Source organism: Colobus angolensis, unplaced genomic scaffold, assembly GCF_000951035.1.
Source record: "Colobus angolensis palliatus isolate OR3802 unplaced genomic scaffold, Cang.pa_1.0 Scaffold114, whole genome shotgun sequence".
NCBI classification, from domain to species: Eukaryota; Metazoa; Chordata; class Mammalia; order Primates; family Cercopithecidae; genus Colobus; species Colobus angolensis.
The window spans coordinates 2,545,412-2,555,581 of record NW_012112475.1 but is presented as its reverse complement, the minus strand read 5'-3'; the positions used below and the strand labels follow the sequence as shown (position 1 = coordinate 2,555,581).

General features: G+C 47.9%; 1 protein-coding gene across 2 annotated transcripts in view; it reads left to right on the top strand.

The window, feature by feature from the left end:
* The first annotated feature begins 6 nt into the window (after positions 1–6).
* Positions 7–10,170, top strand: part of POFUT1 (protein O-fucosyltransferase 1) — a 32,821-nt gene continuing 22,657 nt past the window's right edge. The window contains exons 1-5 of one of the 2 annotated variants that reach the window (XM_011959909.1): positions 7–179; positions 2,152–2,273; positions 7,713–7,895; positions 9,044–9,156; positions 9,443–10,170. In XM_011959909.1, coding sequence (XP_011815299.1) covers positions 56–179; positions 2,152–2,273; positions 7,713–7,895; positions 9,044–9,156; positions 9,443–9,485 — 585 coding nt within the window. In that variant the 5' untranslated portion in view covers positions 7–55 and the 3' untranslated portion in view covers positions 9,486–10,170. The remainder of the gene's footprint in view (positions 180–2,151; positions 2,274–7,712; positions 7,896–9,043; positions 9,157–9,442) is intronic. The other variant, XM_011959899.1, reaches the window with a different exon arrangement.

Below are 10,170 nucleotides of genomic sequence, written 5' to 3'. Positions count from 1 at the left end.
TTCCTCCTTCTTTCCCTGGCTGTACGCCGCGGCTCTCTCGGGTTCCCGGGCCGACATGGGCGCCGCCACGTGGGCACGGCCGCTGCGCGTGCCTTTCCTGCTGCTGCTTCTGCCGCTCCCGGAGATGCCCGCGGGCTCCTGGGACCCGGCCGGTTACCTGCTCTACTGCCCCTGCATGGGTAAGGCCTCCCGAGCCCTCTGCTCAAATGGAGAAACCGAGGCCAGGAGAGGAGAAGCAACTCCTCTGATGCACCCAGAGACACCTTCACAGGTCCAGGAGAGAACCTCAGAGCGGGACAGGGCATGCTCTTCTCCTCTCTGCCCTAGTTGCAAGGGCACAGGGGGGCCAACGTGTCCAATCTTCCATTTGACAGATGAGAAAACTGAGGCTGGGAGAGGTTACGTGACTTGCTAAAGGTCTAAGCCAGCCCAGGGTCCAGTAAATGGAGTTACTGGGGCAGGACTTGATGTCACTGACCCACGCTGGCTCCTGGTGATTTTTCATTCATTCAGCAAATATTTATGGGGCACCTATTCTGTGCCAGGCCCTGTTCTCTGTTCTGGGAATACCGCAGTGAATAAGATAAACTCCGCGTCCTTGTAGAGCCTTCATTTTAGTTGGGGAAGACAAACAATAGAGAATAAGTAGACCAGGGCCGTGGCTCACTTCTGTAATCCCAGTACTTTGAGAGAGCGAGGCAGGATCACTTGAAGCCAGGAGCTCGAGATCAGCCTAGGCAACATAGTGAAAATCCAATCTCAAAAAAAAAAACAAACAAACAAAAAACGTGGTATCATGTGCCTGTAGTCCCAGCTACTTGGGAAGCTGAGGTGGGAGTATCTCTTGAACTGAGGAATTCGAGGCTGCAGTGAGCTCTGATCTTGCCACTACACTGCCAGCGTGGGTGACAGAGTGAGACCCTGTCTCGAAACAAGCAAACAAACCCAGTAAGGGATAAACGTAAAACAATAAGTACATAGTTTCATGGAGGATGATGAATACTAAGGGGAAATAAAGAGAGCAGGGTAGGGAGAATCTAAAGGCCATGCCAGGTGCACAGTTGAAATGGGTGTGGTGGATCATCATTGTGGAAGTGGATGATCTTAAGGCCCCCAGTGGCTTCCAGACTCCTGACCATGGCTTTCAGGGCCCTGCATGAGGTAGCCTCCACTGGCCATCTCCACAACTCCCTTCTCTGCTGATCCTCCAGCTGCAGCCACACTTACCTCCTTTGCGTTCCTCACACATGCTCAGGTCTTCCAGTCTGCACTGCTGCAGGTGGCAGTCCCTATGCGTGGAACCTTCTCCCCCATTTCTGCCTGACCACCATTTCCCATCCTTTAGATCTCAACCTAAATGTCACCAGAAAGGATTTCACTGACTCTACCCAAGTAATCTCATTACCCTATCACCAAACTTTTCCCATCTCTTTCTGGCAATTATCAACATTTTTCATGTATTTGTTTATATGTTTAGTGTCTCCCCAGTGAACTGTGAGGCAGAGGCCTCGTCCTTCTTGTTCATTCCTGTATCCTAGCACCTAGCACCGAGTCTGGCACATTGTGGCCTCTCAGTCATATTTGTGAAATGAACGAACAGATGGCACGCTGGGATTAACAAAAGGAATTACACAGGGTCCTTGCTTCTGAGGCATTCACAGGCTGAGGAATCAGCCAGTGCAAAGGCCAGGAAGTGAAAAAAGATATTTGAGGAAAATTGAAGAACTGAAGTAACTCAGCGCCAAAGAAAGGGGTAAAGGAGGAGAGTGAGTATGGCAGGGGATTGCTGAAAGGAGCCAGTGAATGAGGCATTCGAGTTGCCCTTGCATGTGCAGGTGAATGGAGATAAAGGTAGAAGGGCTCTTCTGGCTGAGGGACAGCAAGATCAGAGGCATTGGATGGGGACGGGAATTGTAGAGCATGTTGGGGAAACAGCAAGAAGCCTGGAGTGGCGGAAGCAGTTGTTGCAGGACCTGAAGAGCCTTGGATATCAGACCCAAGAGTCCAGACTTCTTGTTATGCTGCCAGGTCCCCTGGTTCTCCTTGGTATCCCTGACTTTCTACCCCTGGTTCCACAACCTTTCTGAGCCCTGCATGCTCTATGCCCTCCATGCCCCAGGCCTCACCTCACCCACAATATACCATTTCCAGGGCGCTTTGGGAACCAGGCCGATCACTTCTTGGGCTCTCTGGCATTTGCAAAGCTGCTAAACCGCACCTTGGCTGTCCCTCCTTGGATTGAGTACCAGCATCACAAGCCTCCCTTCACCAACGTGAGTACTTCTCCCTGACCTTGACCCTTCTCCGCCCTTCCTCAGTCTTGCTTACTTACACTTAACCCTCAAGTCCTCCGGGCTTTACCTCCCACTCCTCTAAGATTGCCCTACCTCCAGCCAGAACTGTCTTCACTGCAATAACAATGCCTAACATTTATCCAGCACCTGTTGTGTGCGGCTGCATGAGAATTAGCTCATTTCACCCTCATCACTTGCCTGTGAGGAAACCGGGGTTTCCAGAGGTTAGGTAACTTGCCCAAGATCACACAGCCTGTGAGTAGGAGAGCTGGAATTCAAAGCCATCTTTGTCTGACTCCAGAGCCTGTGACTTGAACCTAAAGCCTCCATTTCCTTCCCTGATTGGTCCTACCCTCTGTGCATTCCGTTGGCCAAGGGTGGTGGATGCTCTTACCAATTTTAAAGGAGACCTGCAGGCACAGGTTATTTAATAACATGTCCAAGGCCACAACCCAGGCAGTCTGGCTTCAGTGCTGCCTCTCACCCCATCAAGGGGCTCCCTTGTCATGCGATGCTCATCGGCCCCCAGTTCCTTGGTTATTCTTTGTGTCTTCCAGTGACCCTGTGTCTTTGTTCATATTGTATCTCCCGGAGCCTGACAGTAGGAACTTAATTAATATTTGATGAATTGACTTAATAATTTTTCAGTAGATATCAGAAATAATACTTAGTGTGAACAAAACACTTAATTTCATTCTTACAACTTTTTCTCTGCATAGATTTTACTTTTTCCTTTGCATGCCAGTATTTACAGAGGTTTTGAGGTGGAGTCTTTTTTTTTTTTTTTTTTTTGAGATGGAGTGTTGCTCTTGTTGCCCAGCCTGGAGTGCAGTGGCGTGATCTCGGCTCAATGCAGCCTCCACCTCCCGGGTTCAAATAATTCTCCAGCCTCAGCCTCCTGAGTAGCTGGGATTACAGGCATGTGCCACAATGCCCAGCTAATTTTGTATTTTTTGTAGAGATGGGGTTTCACTATGTTGGTCAGGCTAGTCTCAAACTCCTGACTTAGGTATTCCACCCGCTTCGGCCTCCCAAAGTGCTGGGATTACAGGCGTGAGCCACCGCACCTGGCCTTTATGGAGGTTTTGAACAGCAGTCAAAAGCCTGAGTACCTGAGATCGTAGTCTGACTTGGGTTCTTACTAGTTACATGGCCTGGACAGGGTACTTTACCTCTTTGTGCCTCAGTTTCCTCATTTTAAAAATAAGTTGGTAATGATTCTTGTTAACGTCTTGTGGTAAGGACTGAATGAGTCAGTGACAGTAACATGCCTTCAGTGTTGTCGTATGCCACCTCCCTCTTAGAATCAACTGAACTCATCAATGTACAGATCCTAGAGTCCTTAGTTAATGGAAACCATTGATGTTCTGATAGTTTCACACTCACATTTTTTATTTTATTTTTTTAGACGGAGTCTCGCTCTGTTGCCAGGCTAGAGCGCAGTGGCGCGATCTCGGCTCACTTCAACCTCTGCCTACCGGGTTCAAGCGATTCTCCTGCTTCAGCCTCCCAAGTAGCTGGGACTACAGGTGCACCACCTCGCCCAGCTAATTTTGTATTTTTAGTAGAGACAGGGTTTCACCATGTTGGCCAGGATGGTCTCAATCTCTTGACCTCATGCTCTGCCTGCCTTGGCCTCCCAAAGTGCTGGGATTATAGGCGTGAGCCACTGCGCCTGGCCTCGTACTGTTAGAGTGTAGACATTGCCCATCCATCTCCCTCTGGCTTGCTTGCCTCTGTCTCCTTGCCTTCTCAGCCAGTTGTCTTTCTGAATCCCCACTTCCTTGCTTTCTGTGGCTTACTTACCTGCCTCAACAAGGCTCTTCTTTGCCACTGTTAGCATTCTCACTGAGGTCACCAGTGACCTCCAAGTTGGCAGGGGTTATTTTCCAGTCTTTCTCTCACCTGACCTCTCGGTGGCACCTGACCCTGTGAGCCTCTCCTTCCTGAACTTCCCTGTTTCAAGACACCACCTGTCCCTGCTACAATCTAACCTCTCAGCATTTTCCTCTTTACACTGTATCGGGGCTGCTTTTTCTCCACCCACTGTTTAGATGTTAGTGTTTCTCCTCTTTCTGTTTGCTTATCAGCTATGTGACCTCAGATGTTATCAAGATTCTGTATGCTTGGGTTTTTTCATAAGTAAACTGGAGATGGTTATATTCCTGCCTCTTAGGATTAAATGTGCAAATCTGTGTGAAGTGATGAGTGCAATACCTGGCACTGTGTCAGCATGCAGTAAATATTAGTTGCTATTATTACCATTACTTGCTTTGCTATAGATGTCTGTTGACTCCTGTGGCTTTTACTCTTCTCCATGTGCCTCCCAACTTTATCTCTGGCCCAGACTCAGAATCCCCACCCTGATTACAGGCCTGTGTTTCTTTTTTCTTTTTATGTTTTTTGAGACAAGGTCTCACTGTTGCCCAGGCTGAAGTGCAGTGGCATGATCATCGCTCACTGCAGTCTCCTTCTCCTCAAGCAATCCTCCCACCTCAGCCTCCAAGTAGCTGGGATTACAGGCACCCACCACCACACCCGACTAATTCTTTGATTTTTAGTAGGGACAAGGTCTCGCTATGTTTCCCAGGCTGGTCTCAAACTCCTGAGTCTAAGCAGTCCTCCTGCCTCAGCTTTCCAAAGTGCTAGGATTACAGATGTGAGCCACCACACCCTGCAGAAAGTTTTTTGGTTTTGTTTGTTTGTTTTTCATTTTTGATAAAGAGTCTCGCTCTGTCACCCAGGCTGAAGTGCAGTGGCACAATCTTGGCTCATCCGCCTCCCGGGTTCAAGTGATTTTCGTGCCTCCACTCCCGAGTAGCTGGGACTACAGGCATGCGCCACCACACCCGGCTAACTTTTTATATTTTTAGTAAAGACAAGGTTTCACCACGTTGGCCAGGCTGATCTCGAACTCCTGGACTCAAGTAATCTACCTGCCTTGGCCTTGCAAAGTGCTGGGATTACAGGAGTAAGCTACCACACCTGGCCAGAATTTTTTTTTTTTCTTCGAAATGGAGTTTTGCTCTTGTCACCCAGGCTGGAGTGCAGTAGTGCGATCTTGGCTCACCGCAGCCTCCACCTCCCGGATTCTAGTGATTCTCCTGCCTCAGATCTCCCGAGTAGCTGAGATTACAAGCACCCACCACCACGCCTAGCTAATTTTTGTATTTTTAGTAGAGATGGGGTTTCACCATGTTGTCCAGGCTGGTCTCCATCTCCTGACCTCAGGTGATCCATCTGCCTCAGCCTCCCAAAGTACTGGGATTATAGACGTGAGCGACTGCACCCAGCCAGAAATGTTTTAAAATCTAGAAAAATACGCCGAGTGCAGTGGGAGGCAGGCGAATCACTTGAGGTCAGAAGTTCAAGACCAGCCTGGCCAACACGGTGAAACCCTGTCTCTGCTAAAAATACAAAAGTTAGCTGGGTGTCATGGCGCCCGCCTGTAATCTCAGCTACTCAGGAGGCTGAGGCAGAAGAATTGCTTTAACCCCAGAGGCGAAGTTTGCAGTGAGCCAAGATGGCGCCATTACACTCCAACCTGGGAGACAGAGCAAGACTCCATCTCAAAAAAAAAAAAATATATATATATATATAGAGAGAGAGAGAGAGAAAAATACAAAGATGAGGCCGGGAGCAGTGGCTCACGCCTGTAATCCCAGCACTTTGGGAGGCCGAGGCGGACAGATCACGAGGTCAGGAGTTTGAGACCAGCCTGGCCAACGTGGTGAAACCCCATCTCTACTAGAGATACAATTAGCCGGGCGTGGTGGTGTGCGCCTGTAATCCCAACTATTCGGGAGGCTGAGGCAGGAAAATCGCTTGAACCTGGGAGGCAGAGGTTGCAATGAGCCGAGATCACGCCATTGCACTCCAGCCTGGGTGATGGGTGAAACTCCATATCAAAAAAAAAAAAAAAGAAAAATACATAGATGAATACAACCACCAACCATGTACCCACCTTTGGAAGTGATAATTGTTAACACTTTCTCATCTTTGTTTCATCTTCTCTTTTTGTTAATAAAAGAAATAAAGCGTTACAGATAAAGTTGGTAAACGATGAAGTCTCTTTTTGACTCCTGGGGCTAGTCCTGTTCCCTTAACAACTATTGTGGATATAGTATATTTGGTGTGACTCCTTTGATGTTCTTTCCTATACTTTCATTGTGGCACTGAGTATCCTGGTACCGATCTCCAGGTCCAAAGTGCAAGAACTTCTATACTTCTCTAGAGCAGATAGTTAGAAGAAGAAGAAAGTACATTAAAAGAACAAAATTTTTTCTTTTTTTTGAGACGGAGTCTCACTCTGTGGCCCAGGCTAGAGTACAGTGGCACAGTCACACATCACTGAAGCCTCAACCTCTTGGATGCAAGAAATCCTTCCATCTCAGCCTCCCTAGTAGCTGGGACTATAGGTGTGCACCACCACGCCCAGCTAATTTTTTAATTTTTTGTAGAGTCAGGGTCTCACTATGTTGTCTAGGCTGGCCTTGAACTCCTGGCCTCAAGTGATCCTTCTGCCTCGGCCTCCCAAAGTGCTGAGATTACAGACATGAGCTACCACACCTGGCCAAAAGGAGCATTTTAAATTCTATTAGATACTCACCGATTGGATCCCAAAGTGGTTGCTCCAAAATGTAGACTTCTGCTACCAGCCGTGTACAAGAGTGCCCATCTCCCCACAAGTTAAGCTTTTCAGTTTTTGCTAGTCTCATGAGTGAGAAGTAATTGATGCCTTGTTATAATTGTAATTTGCTTTTTCCTAATTACTAGTAAGGTTAGACATCTTCTGAGTATGTTGGCTATTTGGGTTTCCTTTGCTGTGAATTGTTTCCCCGTAACCTTTGCCTGTATTTTCGTCTTGGCATCATTTGTCTTTTTTTGTTATAGATTAGCAGGTGTTTTTTAACACAGGGATGTTACTGTTTGTTCTTTAGTTTGCAGACTCTCCCCCAACCTGTCTCTATCCTAACTTTGGCATCTTTTGATTAAAACTTTTCACTGTCATGTAGTCTGAACTGTCTTGATCTTGGAGTGTTTTTGTTTTTTTGAGACGGAGTCTTGCTCTGTCATCCAGGCTAGAGTGCAGTGGCACGATCTTGGCTCACTGCAAGCAACCTCTACCTCCAGGGTTCAAGTGGTTCTCCTGCCTCAGCCTCCCGAGTAGCTGGGACTACAGGTGCTCACTACCATGTCCAGCTAATTTTCTTGTATTTTTAGTAGAGACAGGGTTTCGCCGTGTTGGCCAGGCTGGTCTTGAACTCCTGACCTCAAGTGATCCGCCTGCCTTGTCCTCCTAAAGTGCTAGGTTTACAGGCGTGAGCCACTGCGCCTGGCCTGGAGTGTATTTTAATAAATGTCTAACGTAGCCTCTAGGGCACTGAGGTGGTACCTCTGCTCCTCCTTTTCCTGCAGCTCCATGTGTCCTACCAGAAGTACTTCAAGCTGGAGCCCCTCCAGGCTTACCATAGGGTCATCAGCTTGGAGGATTTCATGGAGAAGCTGGCACCCACCCACTGGCCCCCTGAGAAGCGGGTGGCATACTGCTTTGAGGTGGCAGCCCAGCGAAGCCCAGATAAGAAGACGTGCCCCATGAAGGTGGGTCCTGTGGGTTCGGGGTCCCTTTCTTCCTGTTCCACGTCCTCTAGGCCCCCAAGACTATGTCATGGTAAAATGCAGGGAAAGGACTTAGAGTAGAAAAACAGATTTAAGTCCTGTTTCTGGCATTTGTTAGTGGAGCAGCATCACCTCGGGCAGAAGACTTTGCTTCTCTGAGCCTTCATTTCTACCTACAAAATAGAGATGCCAGTCCCTGCTCTGTCTCACTCATAAAGTGTCTTGAGGGCCAGGTAAAAGAGTGCTTATAAACTGCAAAGTGTCACATCAGTAATAATAACCAATATTCACGTAGCATTTACTATATATGTCAGATACCATGCTAAGAGCTTTACATGTATCAACTCATTTAATACTCACACTGTTCCATGAGGAGAATACTTATAATATCCCCACTTCATAGGGAGGACACTGAGGACGGCACAGAGAAGGTCAGTATCTTACTCAGGATCACACAGCAAACAAGTGGTAGAGCTGGGATTCAGCCTTAGGTAATTTGGCACCATTGTCTACCCTCTTAACTTGAATACTGTCCTGCATCTCAGCAGGCGAATGAGAGGCTGTCATATCTTATTAGAAGAAATTTGTGCATTTCTGGCACTTTGGAAGTAAGGCAACCCCCAAATATGTCTTTTGGTGTATGTTCTAAAGTCTTAGGAAAGTGGTTGGAAGAACTATGAAATTTGAGAAAGGAGACCTAGCTCACAGCCCCAGTAGTGCCCTTACTTGCTTATAACCTTGGGTAAGTGTCTGACCCTCAGTGGGCCTTGGTTTCCATCTTGAAAATGAAGGCATTGGATTAGCCAATCTTGAATGTCTCTTGAAGCTCTAGTCCTTGGTTCCAAATCCAAGGTCTGCTTCTCCCCAGACCATCATCAGTGCTGCTGGGTCAGCAGAGTGTGACCTGTGAACAGGAAAGACTTTCCTGCTGGAAACCAGAATTGAAGCCGAGGCACTCTCCTCAGTCCCTGGCCGAGGAATTACAGAGTGACATTCCTCCTAGGCCATCCTGTGAGAGTGTTTTGGCCTGAGTCAAATCACCCAGGTTTCCCCACCTACAGTTCCCTGGCCCCATCCCCAGATGGCTTTCCCTCCCCCTCAGTAAGCTTTCCACCACTCTCTTTCTGCAGGAAGGAAACCCCTTTGGCCCATTCTGGGATCAGTTTCATGTGAGTTTCAACAAGTCTGAGCTTTTTACAGGCATTTCCTTCAGTGCTTCCTACAGAGAACAATGGAGCCAGAGGTACTTGGAGGGGGTAAAATTGCTGGGTTTAGGGGAGGGGCATGGAGCTCGTGGGTATTCAGCACCTTCTGGCACTCTCCCAGTCTTCCCCACCCTGATGTATGAGACCAAAGGTGCCAGTGCTCTGTCTGTTGAACTTGGAATCCTGTGTGATCTGTTCCCATCTCCACACCTGACACGGTGGAACGTTGACCTGCCATGAGGTTGAGAAAGAGTTTATCGGTTGATAAGGGATGTCATAAAAAGAACATTCTGCAGTCACATGAGTCTCAATTTCCTCCTCTAGGCGTGAGAATCACTCCTGTGTTACCTTACTCTTCACAAGGTGAAATTGGGAGCAGCTTCTAGAGAACATCAGGTGCAGACCGAGAAATGATGTCATCCTGATAATTACTGGATGTGTTTATTAATTACACTCCATTAGCCTCTGTTTAAAAAAAAAATAGGTTAGCAGGGCATGGGCACAGGCTGTGAAACATTTATAGGGCGTCTGTCATGTCTGAGACATAATACTCAGAGGCCAGTGGTGAGGTGTGAAAATGAGGATGACCGGCCCTGGTTTTCTAGGAGCTATGGTCTCATAATGACAGTAATCAGCATAGTGTACTTGTCCTTAATGCTATAGCATGGCAGGAAAGATGGTGGGCTTAGAAGGCAGATATTGGTTAGGAGGTGCAAGGAACATACTAATTCGTGTGTAGTCAAAGCACTTGGCATTTAATAGGCCAAAAGTAAGCAGATATAGAGAAATGAGTCTCACGCCTCTAATCCCAGCACTTTGGGAGGCCAGGGTGGGTGGATCACTTGAGTCTAAGAGATCAAGGCTGCAGTGAGCCATGATGGTACCCCTGCACTGTAGCCCAGGTGACAGAGCAAGGCCCTGTCTCAACAAAACAAAACAAGCACAGGCTGAGGGGTGAGATAGTCCTGAGCCCTGAGCCAGCGCTGATGGTATCTGCTTCGTAGTGCATGAAGTGCATATTCCGCACTAAGCAGCCAGCCAGTGTTGGCTGT